Raw genomic sequence first — 22736 nt, 5'->3', positions numbered from 1 at the left:
AAGGAAGGAGGGCAGGAAGGAGGGAACCCTGTACTTTCTCTCCAGAGCTGATGAACACACTGTGACATGCAAGCTGTGATGCAAATAGAGACTGTCAGTGGAGCCATGGAAAGAAGGTGTTCTGTCTTCTGAGCACTGAAGCTATAAATTCACACACCATGCATGAGCTTAGCCATCTGTGGCAGTAAATCAAGACACAGTAAGGGGAGAGTTCAAAACCCAAAACCCAAAACTTGTAGACCTGAGGGTCATTATTGGAAGGTGACTGTAATCTAAAATATAGAAACCAAATGGATCATGATATTCCTGGTGCAGAAAAAGTCTGGGCAAAAGAAGGGAGGAGTGGCAAGTTTGGAGCAGAAAAAACAGAAAGACCAAAGGGGTTAAAGTCGGCAATATGTGTCTGTTCTTGTCACTGACCAGGGAGAGGGACTCTTGCCAGCAGGTGTGGGCATTGTCGTGCCCTTGGCCAAGGATTCCCCTCAGCAAGAAGGAGAATTCCACAGTATCTCAGCTGAAATAACCTTCTGACCTCATTCCCTGTGTTCAGACTCCATACACACCAAAGCAACTTTCTGATGAGAAACTAGCTTCATACGAAGCTCTCTATGATTATCAGGAAAAAATATGAGGGTCATGTTGACATGACATGACATGACAATTAAATCTCTCATTGGAAACAAAGACAATGGAATTTGCTGGTCTCTTTTGAATCCTAGTGTCCCTGGGACTGATTAACTCTGGGAGCTGAATCTAGTTGACTTTCTGGACCCAAGAAGCTGGATTCCAGAAACTCTATTATGGTGAATTTGTGAAGCTTATGCACTGACTGTCCCTCTCCCTATTTTCTTTGCCATTCATTGGTTAGTTTATTCTCTCAGTATTTGGTTAAGTGCCTACAATGTGCAGATGCTGAGGTAGAGACTGAAAACGTCCCTGTATTTGCTTGCTGTCTAAGGGAGAGAAAGACGTATTAACCACTAGGGGCAACAGAGTGTGGGAGGCACTGTGGAAATCTGGGGGATAATGTGTGGGTGGGAGGGGAGTGAGGAAGGAGAGACCTCGGGGGAGCGGTCAGCTCCGCTGAGGCAGACAGAGGGTCAGGAAAACATCCATGAGCTGATTCAAGTTGAATCCGGAAAGATAAAGATCCTGACAGATGAGACAGAGGAGGGTCAGGGACATAAAGATGGAAGGTGGATTCCAGGCAAAAAGTGCAGTGTGAACAAGCCTCAGAGGCAGGAAACTGATAGCCAGAACCTAAAAGGTTGGAAGATGCGAACGAGGGCATAGGTTGGAAGAGATAAGCAAGGACAGGACATGCTGTTGTGTAACTGCAGCGGTAGCAATCCCACTGTATTCTACTCGAATGGCCCCCCTCTGTGGGGCCCTGGGAAGAGCCAGATCACAGAGGGCCTTGTATGCTTTTCTTCGGAGTTTAAGACTGTTTAGAAAGCCATGGAGAACAAATGAATCAGTTTTAAGCAAAGGACAGCATGATTTCAGACTTACATTTGAAAAACTTTACACCAGCAGCAGTGCAAAAGTTGAATTTGATAGAGAAAGACTCTGGACAGAGGGAGCAATTATGTGCCTATTGAAATTGTCAGGAAAGACTATCCGGGCCTGATCCAAGGCAGACATGGTGGGAACAGGGAGAAAGGGATGGTTAGAAGAGGTGTGTGGAGTGAGATTCTACTGAGCTTGGTGAATGATGGCGCCACTGGTGGGGATGGGTAACACCAGAGAGGACTGAGAGGAAAAGACAATGAGTTTGGACCCTTAGGGACTCAGGAGGCCATGGGCCCTCCAGGTGAAACTGTCCAGGGGGAAGCTGGATCTAGACAAGAGCTCAGAGGGATGCTGCTGCTTACAGTGTCCATTCTAGTGCACAGAGCAGAGTGGTAGGTGGATCCAGGAGAGAGGGCGGGATTAGCCAGGAAGCGTGTGGAGGCTAGGAGGGAAGGGAAGGGGAAGGAAGGAAAAGGACGGGAAGGGAAGGGATGAGAAGGGAGCCAAGGACAGAAAATTTGGAAACACCTACATTTTAGTGGCAGGAAGAGCCTAAAGAGCCTTCCAAGAAGACTGAGAAGGTACAGTTGGAGAGGCAGAAAGCAAAAACCCAGAGAGAGTGGAGTCTCAGCAGCCGAGTTTAGAGAAGGATGTGATCAACGGCATCAGATGCTCTTTGGGCATCCCCATTGCACAGGATAAGTCAATTTCAATTCCAGCAGGTTCAACCGAAGAGAGCTCAAGCACCTTGGCAGAAACAGGATTTGCAGCCCAGTCTGACAGCAGAGCAACCCTATGTCTGTCTGTCCGTCCCATTCCCTCCAAAGCCACACAGCACCAGGCAGAGACGCTCATGTGCGTCTTCTGTGCAAAGCTGAGCATGCAACCTTCAAAGCAACCACAAAGGAGCTACTCATTTTTAAAGGAAAAACACACGAACTCCATGGGCATAAGGAAGACATTAAGACAGGGTCGAGGAGGAGAAGTTCTGCCTCTACTGTATATTACCCTTCACAGAAATAATCGACCAACTGAGCACACAGTCACTTAAAAAAAAAAAAAAAGCAAGTGCTGGAATATTAGCTCTGTTTCCCATCTCCTACCACCCCAGAAAGCGGGGCACAAAATGTCTCCACCGTGCACATGTGTTTTCTGGCTTAAAATCTCTGGGAGTAGTTCTCTGTGGAAAGAAATGCGAAAACCCCAGGATTCAGGTGAATTCAGCCAGAGACTCACACTAAGGGGTCTTCACTCCCTGGCAGGGCTGGGGGAGAGCTGGGGCAAGAGACGCCCTGCAATTTTACTGCCATGAAATTGGCTCCAGATGGAAGTGAGGAAAGGTGTTTACTCCCTGCTGGTGCCAGACACAGAGAGAACCTGAAGTACCTACCGCCTTAGGTCCATAATTCCCCAGTGCTGGGCAGCAACCCTGCTGAGGGTCCGGCCAGGGCTCATGGTGATGGGTGGACCAGGGCTGTCTGTTGCTTGGAAAAGGCTATTTTGAATGTAATGACTTTCAGATGGACTGTGGGTTTGGGGAAAGCCACTGAGGCTGGGGTCTGGAAGAGAAGGGGCGGGAAAGAAAAGAGGTGTTTCCCTACACAGCAGCAGAAATGTCTCACATCTTGTCAGTACCTTCACCAGGTTTAATTTCCAGAGGCCAGCTCTGCCCTGGAAGGGTAGGACCGTGGCATCCTCTGTTGTGTTCCCAGATCTCCCCAATCCCCACAAACCCATGATTCACAAGTATGTAGCTTCCTGAGAGCACGGCTCCCCTTGGGTTGACATGTGGCCAGCCTGGGGGTGGAGAAGCTGGGCAGCTGAGGACCCAGACGGGATGCTGACTGAGAGCTTTGTGGCCACTGCAGATGGGAGGGGTTAGCTTCACCCACTCAAAGGCACCCACACCCCACTGACTAGCATGGAATTGTGCCTCTCCCACCTTCTCAGTGAGATTGGCTGAGGATGCAGGCTGAGGGAATGGGTGTTCTCTGGCTTACAGTGCCCCCTAGCACTGGCCAGAGGGATAGGGCTCTGTGAGCTCTCCAAGGAGCTACCACCTGCCTATCTGAATACTGGAAAGGGGCCAGTGGGGCCAAATCAATTCCATTCATTCAACCGATACTTACTGACTTCTTTGTTACCAACACTGGATCTTTATTACCAACACTGTCTTCAAAGGGCTTACAATCCAGGAAGGTAAACAATCACTTTACAGTCAGACAAGTGGTGTGAAAGAAAGAAGCACAGGATAACATGGAAGTGGGTTGATAAAAACTGGGGATGGGAATCATAGAAGGCTTTCTGGAGGAGGTGACATTTAAGCTGTGATCTTAAGGCAGTATAGGAGTTCAATGAATTTTGGAAATAAGGTATGGAGATAACAAAAGGCATATTTCCTGACCTTTTAGTGCTTATGACCCAAGAGGCAAAAAGACAGATAAACAAGTAATTACAGAGGGGCTCTATCAGGAACAAGACCCTCAATCTCTCTTATGCCTTTGCCATCACAATCTTTGTTTTCAGCCTGAGTCTTGGAGGAGAGAGCAGAAAGCAGAATAGAAACTCATTGTTGATTGAGAGACTGATGGACATGCTTCAGTCTCGGTCACGTTTGATTTGTCTCAAATCTGTTTAAATGGCAAGATCTGGGGCTTCCCTGGTGGCGCAGTGGTTGAGAATCTGCCTGCCAATGCAGGGGACACGGGTTCGAGCCCTGGTCTGGGAAGATCCCACATGCCACGGAGCAACTAGGCCCGTGAGCCACAACTACTGAGCCTGCGCGACTGGAGCCTGTGCTCCGCAACAAGAGAGGCCGCGATAGTGAGAGGCCCGCGCACCGCGATGAAGAGTGGCCCCCGCTTGCCGCAACTAGAGAAAGCCCTCATACAGAAACAAAGACCCAACACAGCCAAAAATAAATTAAAAAACAAAACAAAAGAAAACAACTACAACAACAAAAACTTAAAAATGGCAAGATCTATCTTCCCTTCAGAGACATTCACCTTGCGCTTGAGACTTTTCCATGGATTCTGAGACTTTCCAGCCAGGGGGGATCTTGGAGATCACTGAGTTACATCTTTCATCCAACAAACAGGAAAACTGAGTCTAGACAGGTGAGGTGACTTGCCCACACACACAACTGCTCTGCAGCAACCTTTGGAACAAATCTCAGGTCTTCCGCTTTTTGTTTTTCACCCCAGCCTCTTTTTGTCCCCCAGAAAGAAAATTTTCATGTGTCTCTTTGCAGCAATCTGTTTGAAATGTTTTCACAAGGTATTAGATAATTTAGAAAGGGAAAAATAAACACAAAAGAGATAAACCTCTGAGGAGTACAGAGTTGTATTCATTATGATTGGCTCAGAGGTGATTATTTTCTTAACAGAGAACGATTTAGTCAGTGCAGGCAGAATTCTCTACTTCTTGGGCACTGTGCAAAGGGACTCTGAAACTCATCTATAGATCTGAAATGCAGATTCAGGACTGCGAGTGGCTGCAGAAGAGTATAAACATTAGGTCACGTGCTGCAGCTGCGGGGGCTGAGGCCCATGAGTGGGTGGGAGAGAGCCCAGGTAAGGAATCAGGCAGCTGCAGCAAAATCTTGGCTCTGCCACGAGCTAACCGTGAGACTTTGGGCAAATCCCTTCACCTGTCTGAACCTTATTTTCCCCAACTATAAAATGAGGATGGGCAGTCTCTGAGGTCATTTTTCAGGACCTCTAAATGTCTATAAGAGACTTCCATATATTCTAGCATCCTGGAACTCGAAATGAAGGGGGGTGGACAAGACAGATTTAGAAATTTGTTCAGTTCTTCTGGGGTTTATAAATCTATCATTGTCCTTAGCTGTCAGAAGAAAGTGGGGAGCCGGTATCTTCATTCTTACCATTAGCCCCAGGCCCACTCCATCTAGCTTCTGAAGTGGCCTTGAAAAAGCAATTCTTACATATTATAGGTCCGTGGACACCATGACATCCAGATTGATGGCTGTGAGGTCTGCTTGCTGGAGGGCCTGACCCCAGCAGTAAGGCTCCCCTCTACAAGGATTCATGAAGCTTGCTTTCTCTTTTCCTCAACGTGAGGACTGAGCTGACCTCACATGGATGGGCAAAGGGAGTCCCCTCAGGTTAGACATTAGGGAGAACTTTCCAACTAAAAGGGAAGCTGAACTCCAAAGACACTGGCCCAGCTTAGGATAGGGAGTGAGAGGAAATAAACCAAAAGGCAATTTTATTACCTTTCAGCTCGGAAAACAATCTGTTTGCTCTCACACTTACATAATTAAGAAGCTGCCATAATTAAATGCTTCAGATGTTTTCTATACAGAACCTGCTGCTTGAAGTTCAGCAAAAGTTATTTCTGATACTCATATTCTCGGCAAGCCTTCCCTTGGAGAAACTACTGGTAATTTGGACAAAACATTAAAGTGAGAAGAAAAGAGAGAAGAGAGGGCCTCTACACGTTAAGATGCTTATCCAAAGTGGATTTGGTCTGGAAAGGCTTATAAAACCTTCCACATGACTGGCACCGTGCAGGGATAAACGAAACTCTAAAATCCGAACAAGTATGCCCTCATTCAATCTGGATCCTTGGAGTGGCATATAGAGTGTCCACTGCTCAAGACTCAATGGGTTGCTGGCCACACCCATATCCATGTCTCCAGGGACCCAATTTTGCACTCTGAGGGCTAAAAAGCAGTGTGGCCAAATATCTCAGGCCTCAAAGTCTTTCTAGTGTGGTTGGGGAAATAGTACAACTATATCCCATGAAACAAGGAGCAAAGTTCTAAAGTAAACACCAAGAGAAGGAAAGCCCTCTCTAGGTTGGGCTATAGTTAGAGTTAAGGTGGGAAGGGTCTTAAAAGTTGGAAGGGGACAAGACAGAAAAATGTGGAAACTAGATTCCCTTCCTCATAGCTAAAATTTTTAAGAGGAAAAAAGCATAAAAAATGTTCTTGGAAATACCATTTCCAGTGAAATTTTCTGATTCTCCCATTCCAATGTCACTTCTCTGAGGTGTAAACAGAGGAGTTTCTGAGAAAGAGGTTGAACTTGCATTTCTGAGCAGTACTTCCTAGTCCTTATTTTGTTCCAAACTTTTAGCATTTCTATTGCCAAATGATTTAAGTCTCTTTCCAAATGGGATGAGTTGGGAGTGAAAGTGAGAGAGACCCAAGAATAGAACGATAGAAGGCTCCAGCTGCAAAAGGGCATTTGCACAGTTAAAGCTAACTGCTGCTAAAGTCCAAGAAAAGAAAAGCCTCTCTTAAGGTGGGAGTGAGTGAATTGAGTTCCTGGCTGGTTGCCAAGTAATGTCACTTTTCTGTGCCAGTTTCCTCATCTGGAAAGTGTGAATAATACTTGGTGTTTTTCCTATCTAAAAGGATTACTGTGAGATGTAATGAGGTGAGGTATGGAAAATATAAGGCAGAACCAAGATGTTACTGAATAATAAAAATAGTCATGGTATTAGTTATTAGCAGTTATCCATTATAGCTCATAGTCTCGGATCCTGGATAGTTCTCCAGGATCTGGTTTTATCCCAGTTTTGGATCAGTTCACCCTCAAGTTCCTTGCTGAAGGATGGAGACCTGTCTGCCCTAGGTGGAGTTACCATTTCCTCCCGCCCTTTCTACTTATTGTTTTTCAAATAGGCTCAGGGACTTCGCACTTGCTGTTCTCTCCTTCCAGACTGCCACATGCTGAGGCTTCTTATTCACATCTCAGCCAGGATGTCACCTCCTCAGACAGACTTTTCCTTACTATCCCATAGACAGCAGCACCCTCCCCAGTCATTTCTAACCCATTATTCTGTTTTGTTTTCTTCATGGCACTATTACCTTAGAAAATCACCCTATGTACTCATGTATTTACTGATGTATTGCCTTCAAGTTCCAAGGGAGCAAAGAGTTTGTTTTGCTCATCCCAGCATCCAGAACAGTGTTGAATGACTTCACAATTTACTCTGCCTGAGTCCAGGAAACAACCTTTTATTACAGCCAGCTCCAAAAGGCAGATGGCTTCCTCGTGTACAGGAAAATCAGGGGCGGCGATAAGGGGTGGGAGTGTGTGGGGGATGGCCATCAACCTGCTTCTTTCCCTTCTGACCCTGCTCTCTCCAGAGAAGGTAGAGAGTTAGCCTTCACCTATCCTTTCCACCAGGCGCAGTCAAGGTCTCCAGGGCAGGGCCACCTCTGACCTGCCAAGGGGTTGGTGGTAGTTGATTCCGGTTTGGGTCAGAGGCGTCCAGAGGGCGGGGTGGGCGTGTGGCGAGGGTGCAGGCGGGAAGGGCACGGGGGCGCCGCTCGGAGGGCCCCTCTGCCAGTGCGTCTCGGAGGCGCGTCCAGCCCACCCACTCGCGTGCCCACAGCTGCATTATTCCCTATAAGGATCTGAACGGTACGGGCGGCCCCGCCCCGTCGCCCCGCGCCCTCGGCCCCGCCCCTTTTTTGGAGGGCCGATGAGGTAATGCGGCTCTGCCATTGGTCCGAGACGGCGGGCCTCGCGCGCCCGAGAGGGGGTGCCCAGGGGACCCGCGCTATATCACTCGGCCGCCGGGTTACCGCGTAGAGCAGGCAGCGGGCGGACGCTCGGACAGCTTCTCCTCCTCCTGCTCCTCCGGCTCCTGCTGCAGCTCCCGCTGCTTCGCCCGGAGAGATTGCCCACCCGCCCAGTCGTGCGCCAGCGCCGAGGCAGCCTCGCCGCACCCCATCCCGTCCCGCTGGGCACTCGGAGGGCGGCGCGCCCGAAGCCAAAGTTGCCCCGCAAGCGAGGGCGGGCGAGCTCAGGCTGCGGCGACCCCGCCGGCGGCGCGCAAGGCAACTTTGGAGAGGCGAGCAGCGACAGCGGCAGCGGCAATGACTCCCTGGCTCGGGCTCGTCGTGCTCCTGGGCAGCTGGAGTCTGGGGGACTGGGGCGCCGAGGCGTGCACATGCTCGCCCAGCCACCCCCAGGACGCCTTCTGCAACTCTGACATCGGTAAGCGCTCCCGGTGTCCCCGCCGGAGCCCCCGCGGTGCCAGCTCGCGCGCTGCAGCCCGGACTTGCGCGCTGCTCCGGGTGGCATGGCGAGCCCCGCTCCTTTTCTCTGCCTGGGCTTGGGACGAGGTGGGGATACTCAGGTTCCTGGGGCAGGGGTTCCGGCATGACCGAGGGGGAAGATGCCCTGCAGAGAAACCCACAGAGGCTGAGTGAACCCCTTGCAGCCATGCTCTTTTAGGGCGTGAGGTCCTTACCGGTCCTTTTGACATCTGGAAAATTTCCCTTTTCACTATCACGGGAGGACGGGCTGAGGGAGAAAGGTGGGGAGAGTGTTTCTAAAACTTGGAATGCCAACTAAAGTGCTGGGATGATGAATAGTTAAAAAAAGAAAGAAAGAAAGAAAGAAAGAAAGTTGCCAGCCGTGTGCAGGGAAAGTTGCAGGAGAGAGAAACTTGAAGTTTTCTGAGTTTTCACCATCTCCCCAGTAAGTTCATTCTTTTCACTGAGACCTAACCCCGCCTCACACTCCCTAGGCAAGTGCTAACGGAGCTTCTTGGACTGCCAAGATTGGGCGGATTTAAGGGGAAAAATGAGAAGAAAGCGGTGGGGTTGACCCTCCCCGGAGGAACTGTATTTGAGAGTGTTGATAGCAAGCAGGAGGTGGCGTGTGTGAGGGATCACTTATCACATAGCTGTGAGAATTCACAGGAAGGCTATTTTTTTTCCTTGAATGTGTGTGGGGAGGGGGAGACTGAGCAGTGGAAAACAGATTTGTCACCAAAAGAAAAAAGATGCCAAGGGTCACATCATGGTGACTATTCCAAATCGGACTTAGTGTCTTGATTAGAGACTCAGTAAGAAGTAGAACCATATCAACAGCCTTGAGAGTGTGCCCTGGGAGAACTTGTTTGGGAGTGTTCGGGACACTTGTGCATGGTTGGCCAGAGGTGGAGTAGCAGCTTGAAAACATCTCTCCTCTCCTTTCCAGCTCATAAGGCATGCAAGTCCAGTGGCCCTTGCTGTGTGTGTGTGTGTGTGTGTGTGTGTGTGTGTGTGTGTACACGGGCTGGGAGGTGTGGTAGGACACAGTCTAGCCACCCTCTGCCTGTGCAGATTCAGAGGTGAAGAATGGAGCGTGTGTGTTTTAAGGACAGTCATAAAGGGGAAAGAAATTTTCCACTGGGTCCTGGTGAGGGCCTCCACAAATGTGCTGCAGGGGAGGAGGGCGGGGAGGCAGGGACCTGGCGGGGAGGGGCGCTGCTGGTGGGCCTGGCGGGCCTAGGAGAAGCAAGGGAGGTAGCTGTGCTGAGCAGGTCAGTCCAGTCGGCAGGCATGGGCGTTTGTGTGGCCTGGGGTCACTCGTGTTAGCGGTTTCCTGGGGCCTGTGTTGTGCACCTTTCCCTCTCCGGGGGAACCTGACTGGCCCCTGGGTTTGTGGATTGCCTGGAATGACTCTTTGGGGCTGCCTGAGGCCTGGAAGCTTTTCTTTCTCCTCCTCTGACAGCCCTCACCCAAAAACCCCTTGGCCCGTCCCCCCTCACCCCGTGGGTGTCACTCCCGCCTGAGTAACGCTGGGAGCTGCTGGTGGTGGCAGCGGGTTCTGGTCTTGCTCAGGGAAGAGCACATACTCGGGGCCCGGAGCCAGCTGGAGTCAGGGCGTCGTCCCCTGCTTGACAATGGCTTGGGTGTGTTCCCCTGGGTTTTGGTGTGTGGGGAGAGGGAGACCTCATGCCTCCCCCTTGCTCTTGGCTTTTGGGTTTCCACCCTGGAAGTTCACCAGGGAACAGTGGAAACAGGAGCAAGGGGACCGCTTCCAGGGGGGGCACTGCCTGACTCTGTTCACTGCTTAGGTTTCCTGCTGTGTGTCTGGGCTGATACAGAAAGTTTCTTGTAATTTCTCTGGATTTATTTAAGAAATCCTCCCACATCCCCCTCCTCAGTAGACTGCCCAGAGAAAAGCAAAGTTACCAGGAAGTACCCAAAGACAAGAACATAATGGTAGCAAAAATAAAAAAGAAACAAAAAAACTTCGATACTGCTGGCACCGATCCAAAACTGTTCTGCCTCGGTTTGGTGCGCTGCACTAGTGGCAGGGATGAGATAATGCTTTTAAAAATGGGAGGTGTGGATGTGGGCTGCCGGCTTGTTGACCTCTGCTGCCTTACAGTACCCTGCTGGTGTCCAGTAGGTGGCTCCCAGTATTCCTAGCTCATAGCCCTTCTGGTTTCCACTCAGTCTGGGTTGATGCCTGCCTGTTCTCTCCCTGAAGAAAATGTGTAGACGTTTCCATTCCCCTTGACCCCTACGACCCCACCAATCAATACTGTAGTCCATGAAAAATGCTTACGCCAGCCCACCAGCTTCCTCTTCCAGGACCTTCCTGGCTCTTTTCTCTTCGTGGCCGGGTGCCATGTTGCTGGGTGAAGGCCCTCTCTAAGGAATCCCCCATGGCCTTCCCTCTCCTTTCTCCTCATCCACAGGTGTCTCTTTTTGCCTTTCTCCCCCAAAGCCCTGGGGATTGGCATTGCCTTCTGGGTGAGGAGGAGTTAAAAGGTGTTGCTATGGCAACTCCAGGCCCTGCACCCTAGCGAAGTGTTTAGAAGAATAAACTACATGCCGGCTTATAAAACATACTGTGGCAGAAAGAAAAGGACTTGGCAGCAGCTACGATGTCTGCAGCCCCCTCCCCACCAGTCGTTGCCCCTGAAACTCTTGACAAAACCTTGACTCTGGAGGAGGGAAGGGAGGGGACTAGGAATGAAGAAGGCAGCCTTGGCCTGCTTTCTGCTCCACAGCTCTGTCCAGCTAAGGAAGGGGTGGGCAGTCCCAAGAGCCTTCTGAAAATTGGGGTATGTGTGCCCGTGCCTGCGTGCGTGCGTGTTTGCGTGTGTGTGTGTGTGTCTGTGTGGTTTCTGCAGGGGGCGGGAGCAGTAGAGAGAGAGAATTTTGCTTCAGAATGCCAAGCTCTCCTTTGCACAGAAGCATGGGGCTGTGCGATAGAGTGCTGGGGGCCTGCCCCCTGAGCCTGTTGGGAATTCGAGAGTGAGGCTCAGCTTGGGGGCCCACTGCCAGCTCTGGAGGATGGTCTCTGGATGTCTCCGAATTGTTTTGACAGGGACCAGTGCCAGCAGATTCTTTTGGTATCAGATCTGAGGTTGTGGTTTTAGCAAAGAAGCCATTTTCAAAGAAGCCTGATCTATTCTCTCTCACTCACAAACACGCAATTTCACTTTACACTGGGCTTTGTGACTTAAGGAAAATAAAAAGGATCAGACTTCAGAGAGGAGCCAGTCACTTGGGGAGCGGACCCAGGCTGTCGACATCTTAGTAACTCTGGAAAGAGGAGAGCTGCTGTTTGTAGAAGGAGGGAAGGGACATCTCGCAGACTCCCACTAGGTTCAAGCACTTCTCAGATCCCGTGTCTTTCATCCAACCGGGATCTTCAAGAGTAGGTATTACACCTATTTTTTTCAAAGGAAAACACTGAGTCTGAGAGAGACTGTGCTTGCTCAAGGTCACCCAGTTACTATATGGTAAGGCTAAAGCCATTCTTAGTTATGCCATTCTTCCAAAACTTTTCAACTTTCAATTACCCTTGATATTCTAAGGCAGACGACGCTTCCTAGGACCAGGATGAAATGGACAGTTAACATTTGAAGAATGCCTTACTTATCTATTTGGGGAGTTTTCTTTAGAAATATGAAGACAGCCAAAATGGCCAGAGGTTTTAATTAAACATCATCTTATGGGACTGAGAACTAATTACCATCATCCTCATCATATTAGGGTATAAATAGAGAAAATTAAAGGAAAATTTCTAATGTTCTTTGGCTATTAGAACTGGAAGAGACCCTCAAAACCACCAAGACAAAGTGAAAAAAAGACTCGATTTGTCTCACTGAGGCCCAGGGAAAAGCAAAGCTAATGGGGACAAGAAATCTTGCCCTTCAATACTCTTACCCTTCTGGGTGGGGACGAATGGGGGCCTCCCAGGGTGAGGTGCCCAGTCTATGCAGACTCCCAGTATGATGGGAGGAAAACCAGAGACAGTCAGGAGACTGGGTGCTGGGCTGGCTGGAGAAGGTGCCCCTCCCACAGTTCTGTGTCCCTTTCACAATCCCTGGATAGATAAGGCTAGAAAAGTGGCCACAGAAGTGGCTTGGGTGGAGGGACTTTTGTTTGTTTTGCAGGAACAGCAGGAACCATTCAGCTCCACTGCTGAATGGCACATTCCAAAAGGTTCATTAATTAAAAACAAAAACAACAACACAATTCTCTATTGCATTTAGCTTTTACCATTCCAGCCAGTATGGACAAGGAGGCCCCTTCTTCTAGCCTTTGTCATAGTCAACTCCTGGGTGGCCTGGAGAGGCAGTGTGCGGTGGTAGAAAGGCTGTGGCATGGGCAGAGCTGGGCTTAAATCCTTCCTCTGGGGCTTGTTGGCTATATGCACTTAAGCATGTTATTGGGCATCTTTAAGCTTTAGTCTCCTCATTTATAAAAGGGGAATAATAATCTGTACGTCCTTGGACCTTTAATTTTTAACCACATTTTGAAAATTACAAGGATAGTATGGATACATTCTATGACTATGTGTGTATGTATCTGTGTGTACATCGATATCCATCCATCTATCCATCCACCCATCATCCATCCATATCTATCTATCTATCTATCATCTATCTATCTAAAATCAGATAAGGGTGAAGTCCTTTTTGATCACTTCCTCTAATTCTAGTCCCTTCCCTATGCATTTACATACATAGGTACTCACAGAAAATTAACAGTAGTTTTTTCCCTTGGAAACATGAGTGGTAGAACACTATAAATAGTGGAATACCAATATAGCATTCTATTGTTTTTCAATGAACAATGTGTTAGGTTGTTCTCAGTTAATATATATATAGATCTACTACATTTTTTTAATGTATAGAATTCCATAGGGTTATACATTTTAAAAACTAATTATGGAGTGATTACTATGTGCCAGGCACCATTCTAAATAATTAACATGAATTAACTCATTTAATTCTCTCCAAAGTCATATGAGGCAGGTATGCTACTGTTGTCTCCATTTTACAGATGAGGAAATTGAGGCTTAGAAAAATTAGGTAACTTGTTCAAGGTTGCTGCAGAGCCTGTATTTAAACCCCTGCAGCCTGGCTCTAAAATATAATCAACTACTATACTATATATTACATTACATTATATATCATATTATATAATATATTGTTATATACTATTTTATTACTATAATAATATAATAGCCCTATAGGTATAGGTGTATATTTATTTAGCCGTTCCTCTACTGATAGATATTTAGGTTTCTAACAGCTTTTCATCCTCACAAAGAGCACTACAACAAGTAGTCATCGTACAATCCTCTTGTTCATATGCATGGATATTTCTCTATGGCAAATATACAATTTGGAATTATTGGACATAAAGTATGTGTGAACAGTTCCTGACAATTTGCCATCCAGAATGGCTGTGTAACACAGTTCTTTTCAGATATGCAACATGCATAGATGGAGGAACTATTACAGCCCTGTGCTGGAGATACTTTCATGCTTCTTTCAAATGGGAAAACAATTTATGAATTTTATTGACTTACTGAGTTTTTTTCCCTTTTTGCTTGTCCCTTTATCCCTTTGACAGGGAGCAATATTAAGGCTACTTAGACCAAGTTGATGGGAGCTTTTTTGTAGGGAGAATGGGGCTTACGTGCCAGGAAAGCCATGGCCTTTGACTTGTTGCAGTTTTGGATTAATTCAGTTGCAGATGGTTTTATTTTTATTTTGCTTTAATACGAAGCAATGGGCCTTTCATTACACTAAGCTGCTTGACTTCAGGATTTGACACGAACCCAGGTTCGTGTTTTGAAGACATCTGTGCCGTGCACAGGGTCTTATTTGCTGGCTCAAAGATGTCCCCTAGTTGAATAGGCCTGGCCAGGCTGATGGTGGCAGCAAGGGGACTCATCCCTTTGTCCCCCTTCTCCCCTTGTCATTCAATATGGATGGTGCTTGGATGAGAGTGGTGGGATGGCCATACGATGGAGATGGACAGTGGAGAGGGGGCAGGGTGGGTCCTGGCCAAGAAAAGATGCTGGAGTCTCATCTTGATGGGAGCTAGAAGGGCTAGTTTAAGAGAGAATTTCACTGTTGTGATTAAAACCTTTCAGTAGACTCTTGGGATAAAGTGTCATAAAATGGCTCCAACAATGGCCGTCTGGCCCCTGCCTACCTTGTCATCATCACTGGCCCTTCCAGCTCCAGCTGTTCCCATTCTCTCTCTGGGTCTTGGCCCATGCCCTCCCCTCGATTCTGAATACCCCTTGTTAACTTCTTATTCTCTGGATCTCACTTGGTCCCTTTTCCCTGCCCACTTCCTGGCATTGGTGCAGAATAATCACACCTTTACCAAATTTTAAACATGTCGAAAAACACCACCTTTAGGAAAAAACAATTCTTCAGAGCTGCTTGGGAAATTCCCAGAGGGGGTTATTCTTGGGTTGACCTAAGGGCTGTGTACTACCCAGAGGGATGCATCTAACCCTCCTAAGAGAGGAGGCATCTGCTGTGTTCTCTGCATTACTTGATAAGTCCAGCCCCACCTTCTGGACATAATACGCCACCACCCTCCCAAAGAAAAATCTCCTTTTTGGCATATCAGTAACCCTACCAGGTAGAGACTGCCCATCCCAGCTGCCTGGTGAGGCCAGAGAGGTGAAATCACTCGCCCAAGATCACACCACTAAGAAACAGATGAACCAGAACCTACATTTGCTTAGTCTACCTCCAAATCTGTGTCCAAATCAGTATAGACTAAGGGCTAGGACTCTTTGGATTTGAGAAGATGCTACTCCTTTTGTAACTTCCCCACATTGGTTTTTTGATTCCCTGCTGTCGGGGTTCTCCTCCATATGCTTCCCTTTGATTTTCTTCCATAGCCAGCCTCTGCAGCCCCTGCCTCCCCTGCCACCCCCAGGTTTATTACAGTACAGCCCTAACAAAACCAAGTCTCGCATCCTATGTCGAATTCCTAACCAAGAACTCTTTTCACTTAATCAGCAGTTCACAGCCTTTTCAACACCACGGACTATTTTTATTAATTTTCCTTCAATGGATTTCATGTTTGGAAAATCACAACTTCATGTCTTGGGTGTTGATTATTTTTCCACTACAAAAACCAGTGAAACTATATCTGTCACTGCTGACCCTAGCCAGTCATTATTCTGATATAATCAGCCAATACAATTAACTGCAGCCCAAAGCAAAGAAACTTGGTGTTTGCCTAAGCCTGGGAAGCATTCTCATGGGTTATTGGATGATGGCAGTGTATGATTTGGGCTGGTTCACTGAGGTGCTGAAAAGAGCTCACGGACCCCTTGTAGACTGCTGTTCTTCACCCTCTGGGAATGGCTCTTTTCTTTCACACCAGTTTGCCACCTCTCCTCCTGTGGGCAGGTCCACACATCTCCCACCCTTGCCGATTTCTAGGTTGCCCACAGCGCTGAGAACAGGGCTGGCGGAGGGGGTGGGTAACCAATGTGTCCTGGTTGAGTTGCCTAGCCATTCAGAGGGGGTGACATGGGCTCCTCCTATTTATCTGTTTTCCTGTGTTAATCTCTGACAGGCTGGAGCCGATGAGTACTGACTCTAGCTAAAGGAACTCACTAAATAGCATTTGACAGGAGGTCACAAGGTGTCTATCCCAGCCGCAGTGGAACTAAGAGGCCTTTTTACTTGGTTGCTAAAAAACTAGTGTCTAGAGGAGGGGAGGGGGCCAGGACAACTTTTCCTGATGCCTTTAGAAGCCATCTGCGAGGCTGGGGTGGTCTGGCTGCCACAGAAGTGACGGTCCATGCTGCCCAACACTCAGTTATGATTTATGTTCACGTAAAGCCTGTCACCTAATGGTGGCATCCACGGTGCAGGGAGTAGAGACCTTAAGTATTCCCAGGCTTGCAGCCACCTGCTTTTTGTGGGGGTGGGGAAGGGAAGGAAAACTGAAAGGTTGGCTTCAGAGAGCCCAAGGGAAAGTTTAGCGGGTGGAAAAATAGAGTCCTTGGATGACAGAGGGTGGGGAGGGCGGGGAGAGGGGAAATCCAGAGCAGACCAGAGCCATTCCGGAACCAGAGACTTTGAATATTAGTTGGCAGTTATTTATCCCTCCCCCCCACCCCCAGGCCATCTTTGATCCCTCTCAGAATGAGGGTGCCGGGCACCAGGTAGCTCAGTTGCCTGCAGAGAAGCACTGTTCATTCAGAAATCTCAGAGCTCTTGCAATCCCCAGGTTAGAGCATGGGGAAGGTGAGCCTTGTAACCCGGGTCAGGCTTCATGAGGATGTGGTTTCGTGACGTGAAGGCTCATGGTGTTTGGCTAAGGTGCTTGCAGTTCATGAATTAGGATGGATCTCCTTTTGACTTAGACTTGATCACCATGAATAGACTCATAGCCTTTGAGATTTGGAAACACTGTACCTCTTGTGAGCTCTGCTGCTCACCTAGTGTGGTTAAGTTCTCTGGCCTCAGCTTCCTCATCGGCAAAATAGGGGGAATAATAGTATGTACCACATTGGGTTGGTGATTAAGTGAAACAATTCAGGGAAAATGTTTAGTACAGAATCTGCCACATACCAAAAGCTCAACAGATGTTAGCTTTTAGTAGTAGTGTTGTTATATTATGTGGCAGAGCAGGTATTCTCACTTTATTACTGGTGAGGAAAATGGGGCTCTGAGAGGAGACAGGATGTTTTCCAGGGTCACATACAGAGAGGTGTGTTTCAAAATCACAGCTTGAGACCCCCTCCCACCCAAGTCTAATGCTTTTCCACTTTGTCCCACTGCCTCCCACAGGACAGAAAAATGAAGTTCCCGCTCTATATTTTCACGACTCTCCACATTTTAGAGTCTTAAGTCTACTTGATCTTATTTGATTATCACAGCATTCCCACTGAGGAAAGCAGGACAGTGAGGGGTCATCGTTCCCATTTAACAGATGTGGACAGTGAGAACTAGTGTGGTTCAGGAGCTTGGCCACACAGCTGATACATGGAATTGGGATTGGAACCAACTTCTTTCAAGGCCAAGTCCTTCCCTCTTTTCCAGGGTCAGGTGCCTCCCATCCCTCTTCAGACTGCTTCAGCACGTTTGCCTCTGGTAGTCAGAGGGGATAGATGCTGGAGTAGTCAATGGGAGGGCCTGGGAAATGGTGATATTGAACTTGAATATCAAGTCCATAGCCCCGTCCCCATCTACCTCAGGGTTGGGAGATGTGCAGTGTCCAGGAGTGAGCACTGGCTGGGAGTCAGGATACCTGGGGTCTAGTTCTAGGTCTCCTCCTGATTCTAGGATCACCTTGGTGATGTCAACCTCCCTGGATTTCAGGCTCTCATCTGTGAAATAGCAGGACTGGCTCTATGTGGCGTGTATGCACTTTTTCCCCACATATATTTATGGTAACTGATATTTTCCTGAATGCCTACTATGTGTCAAGTATTTCTGGCTTTAAGTTCCTTTGGAAGGGGCTCTCTATCTGAATAATTGAGCACCTAAATCCATCAACAACACCTTTTAGGAGGTAAGTTCTTTAGAAATGTGGTCTATAAAGACAAGAGCTAGGATCTCTGTGGTTATGAAAGCAGATGAGGGCTTCGTCTGAACAAAACCGCTAATGAGCCGATGTACTTTATCAGATGACATATTTGACCACCAGACTTCCTGTTGAAGCAGAGCTGATGTGCCAAACAGATAGCAAACTTGCAGACCTAGCTGATGGCTAGAATTAAAAATCAAGGTCACTTCAGTGTCTGTCATTGATCACTGGAGGGCTTGGTAAAAATTCTTTTGAACCCCATTAACACCACTACTGAAGCTGACAGAGAAGAGGTGGGATTGAGACTCAGTGCTCATGGGAACAAGGCCTTCCTGATCCATGGTCTACCGGAGCAGCCCCTTGCTCCAGAAAATTTGATTCAAGGCTTGGCTCAAACATCCCTATCTGAGAAAACTCCCCTCATGGAAGACTGGCTCGTATAAAGACCTGTGATTAAGATGTGTGTCATCTGATGGAACCTTTGTTTAAGTGGATGAGGAGGGGGTTTGGAAGACCCAGATCAAACATGTGCCCTATTGAGCAACTGCAGTGCACTCCCTTCTCCAACAATAGGACAGGGACCCCCAAAGATGTTGCGACTGTGGCTTCCCGATAGAAATACCCAGCAGAAGGACTGAGAGATGTGAGAGAACCCTAACAACATCCAGGTCGTTAACTGGGATGCAGTTCTGAACAAATGGGTGTGGGTGTGGATTCCAGTTCCTTCCTGATTGCTTCTCTCTTGGCCTGGGTTTCCTCAGCTCTCATCTAGGGCAGATTATAAACCCAAATGCCTACAGAGGCCAGTCATTGGAAGCTGCATGTTTGCATGTTAAACATATTGAATTATTACTCACGTCTACCAAAAAACATATATGTGTTTCCCCACTCTCTTGTTTTCCCACTTCGGAGTAATGAATGGGTACTAAAAATTATTTCTTTATTATAAGACAAACAACAAAACAGTGGGCAAATAGGATGAAATTAGTGAATTATCTTTGGCTTTGGAGTTGGGCGGAGCGATAGAGAATGGTGACGACTATGGAGAACTGAATAGTTCATGTCCCTTCAGAAGGGCACAGCTGCTGTCCAGCTCCAATCTATCAGAATGTGAGTCCAGTGCTGCCAGATTTCCAGTCTCTTAGGACAAGCTAGAAATCCAAGATTTTAACGTGAAATCTGATTTTTAAATGCTGGCACAATTAAAAAGAAACACACACACGTACACACGCGTGAGCCAAACAAAACATGTCCTTGGGCCAGCTTCAGCCCTATGGATCACCAACTTTGTGACCCTGAGTCCAGATAATCTCTTGAATTTCCTTTGGGTTGTAGGATCTCTGAGTGAATAAGAGCAACTGCTTTCTCAGGCAAAATGATGTACCTGTCCTCTGTGTCCCCAGAGAGCACTGCTCATGCACTTGTTATCACACTTTCTGTGCTTTCTGAGGTGGTTAAGAGCACAGGTCCTAGAGTTAGACTGCCTGGTTCAAACCTTGGCTCCATTAATTGATAGCTTTACGATCCTGGACAAGTCAATCCTTCTCAGCCTCCTTTTTCTTATCTGTAAAATGGAGGATGCCATAATAGGACTCTTAGGCTCCTAGGGTGGTGGGAGAGTTCATTGAGATGATGGGAGTCACCGGCTTGGCCCATTGCCCGGCATGTAGTGAGAGCTTGATAAACATCAGCCGTCATATTATTACCACTTGGTGCCTCCCCCTAGATGGTGAGCCAGCTGGAGTACAGGGAGTCACACACTACTCTCCATCCATTGCCCAGTGCATAGTAGGCATGCAATAAAAGTATCCTGAATGATGGGCTTCCCTGGTGGCTCAGTGGTTAAGAATCCACCTGCCAATGCAGGGGACACGGGTTCGACCCCTGGTCCGGAAAGATCCCACATGCCACGGAGCAACTAAGCCCGTGCACCACAACTACTGAGCCTGCGCTCTAGAGCCCACGAGCCACAACTACTGAGCCCGTGCACCACAACTACTGAAGCCCGCGCGCCTAGACCCATGCTCCGCAACAAGAGAAGCCACTTTCCCCTCTCGCCGCAACTAGAGAAAGCCCGTGCACAGCAATGAAGACCCAAAGCAGTCAAAAAAATAAATTAAAAAAAAAAAAGTATCTTGAATGAATGAGGGCATTCGAGGAAGAGAGCCTTCCAGCCTCTCCAGGCAATTGTGCACTTAGCTTGCGTGTGTGTCAAAGAGAGAGAGAGACAAAAGGAAAACCAGTTTTGACATGCTGGGCACGACCAGCTCAATGAAAAAATGCTGTTCTAAGCTGCTAAGATAGCAGATAGTGTGCTAAACAGTGGCGGTTGTCTTGGGAAATACGACCGAAGCTATTGCCCATCCTTTTCCAAACAGAGAAGGGACGAGACGTCTGGGAAACCAAAGTGCAGATGTCGAACCTTGGGTGCTTACATCATGGGAGCTTTGGCAGCTTGACGGATTTTATTTATTCAGGGCCCCTTTAAGCCAGAGGAGATTCCTAGAGGCTCTTAAAATTTAATGCCCCACCTGGATAGTTAACATCTGTGTTTTATTTTGTTTAAAAAAGCTAACTCCAAATAGTTCAAATTCCTTTGGTATTCCTGAGAGAAGAGTTTCTTACTGGGCAACGCACAAGCAGGGATGTGGAAAGGGTAAGGCTAGACCCGCACCTTCTGGGAGAAATAATACTGCGAGCCACAAACATGGGCCATGTATGTAATTTTAAATTTTCTTGTAGCCGCTTCTGAAAAAAGGAAAAAAAACCCCATGATGTTAATTTTAATACTATTCTTAATCCGATATTCCAAAATACTATCTTTCCAACATGTCATCGATTTAAAACATTATTAATGGGGTTTCAATTTTTTAAGTTTTTGAAATCCAAGATGTATTTTACACTTATAGCACATCTCAGATTGGACTAGTCACATTTCAAGTGCTTAATATCCACCTGTGGTTAATGGCCACCTCATTAAGAGGACAGTGCAAGTCAAGACAGGATACGTGAATGCAAGCCATCTTTTTTCTCTCCTTCTCGTTGTTTTATGAGCTGTGCACAGAGATGTGGGGAAACTGGAGGTACACTGGGGCTACTGACTCAGCTTTGCTACAGGTGACTTTCAGGCCACAGGTCCCTGTGTTGTGATACTGTAGAAGCCATCTGACTCCTGCTCTCACTTGACAGATGGGGAACTGAGATCCAGAAAGGTAGAGGAGGTCGGCGTAAGAGATAGAGCTGGAAATAGAAAAACAGTACTCTTTGATGATATCTAACATTTATTAAATCATTTTTATATTCTAAGACCTTTTCATGCATTATCTCCTTAAACTCTCATAATCACCCAATGAGAAGGCAGTGTTATTTCTGCTTTGCAGATGAAACGATCTCGGTTTAGAGGAATTAAATATTAAAGTGGCTAATATTTATTGACAGCTGTTCTAAGAACTTTATATACATATTATATTAATTCTACTATTTAATATAAACTTTCGTATTAGGAATTATTATTATTATGATCACCATCATTCCACTTTACAGATGGGAAAACTGAGGCCGAGAGAGGCTAAGTAACTTGCCTAAAATGCCGGTAGTATGGTGGGGTCAAGATTTGAGCCCAGCCTGCCTGACTCCAGAGTCTGAGCTCTTAATCACAACTTATGCCCAAGGTCACCCAGCCACACAATGGCACAGCTAGTATTTGAGTTGGGATGTCTGTTCCCTGGTTCATGGTCTTTCTTTACCATCCCACTGTACTGCCTGGATCACAACCCTGTTGATTCCTAGCACTTTCTGCCTCGCTCTGCTGCCAGTAATGACCAGAACAGGAAGGCTCTGGACTCCAGCACTGATTGAAGGGTCCAGGCAAAACATGCACATCTCCTCTGGCTTGGCTGATCCCAGGCTGCTCTAGCCCACGAAGGCCAAATTCCTGGCCCAGTGGAGGAGGGTGGGAAGAACACTTGTCCTTTCTGCCTTCCCAGTTGGGCGAGGTCAGTGTACCAGGTTGGAAAGTGGTATGTGCCTAATTGCAGGGGGGAGGCTGAGAGGATTAACACTCTTTAAATAGACATCAGGAAACTAAGAATAGCTTTGCTGCCTGGAAATTGATGGGTATTCCTGACCACAGGCCATCCCACTTAGTAGGTGCTCAATAAATGCGGTGAACTACAGGAATAAACAAATACTGAAAATGGGTCATTGGGAGAGCCCTTAGCCAGTAAGACTCTGTGCTCTGTATAAAAAGAAATTTAGACTGAGGTTATTTGAGTCTTCCTGCAGTCTGGAGACCTCTGTTACCTTTACTTGTCTACTTTTGTAGTCTTGAGGCCAATGTCTTTTTCGCCAGGAGAACAGCAGGTGGTTAGAATGCCAGGGAAAGACAAGTTTTCCCCTTATTTCTGGCTTGTTGCCTGCTATCCCACCAGGCTGGAAAGATGGGCATTACTTCCTTTTGTCCTATTATCAAGATTTTGGTGTTCCCTAGAGTATTTTGCAGATTCCAGTCCCTTGGAGCCTTAAGGTGGGAACCTCCAAATTTGCCATCAGACCTGGATCTGTCCTTTAACACGGAACTCCTGGGTCCTTACTGAAGGTTCCCTCATTGTCTGGCTCCAAAGAATTGAGGTTGCCTTCCTGGCAG

General features: G+C 47.4%; 2 protein-coding genes across 2 annotated transcripts in view; one reads left to right on the top strand and one right to left on the bottom strand.

The window, feature by feature from the left end:
- Positions 1-22736, bottom strand: part of SYN3 (synapsin III) — a 451497-nt gene that overhangs the window by 231574 nt on the left and 197187 nt on the right. The window lies entirely within an intron of this gene.
- Positions 8032-22736, top strand: part of TIMP3 (TIMP metallopeptidase inhibitor 3) — a 56393-nt gene continuing 41688 nt past the window's right edge. Inside the window, exon 1 of the mRNA XM_061206386.1 lies at positions 8032-8489. Coding sequence (XP_061062369.1) covers positions 8369-8489 — 121 coding nt within the window. The 5' untranslated portion in view covers positions 8032-8368. The remainder of the gene's footprint in view (positions 8490-22736) is intronic.

Source organism: Eubalaena glacialis, chromosome 11, assembly GCF_028564815.1.
Source record: "Eubalaena glacialis isolate mEubGla1 chromosome 11, mEubGla1.1.hap2.+ XY, whole genome shotgun sequence".
NCBI classification, from domain to species: domain Eukaryota; kingdom Metazoa; phylum Chordata; class Mammalia; order Artiodactyla; family Balaenidae; genus Eubalaena; species Eubalaena glacialis.
The sequence above is the reverse complement of the archived record's forward strand: the minus strand, read 5'-3'. Positions and strand labels throughout refer to the sequence as shown.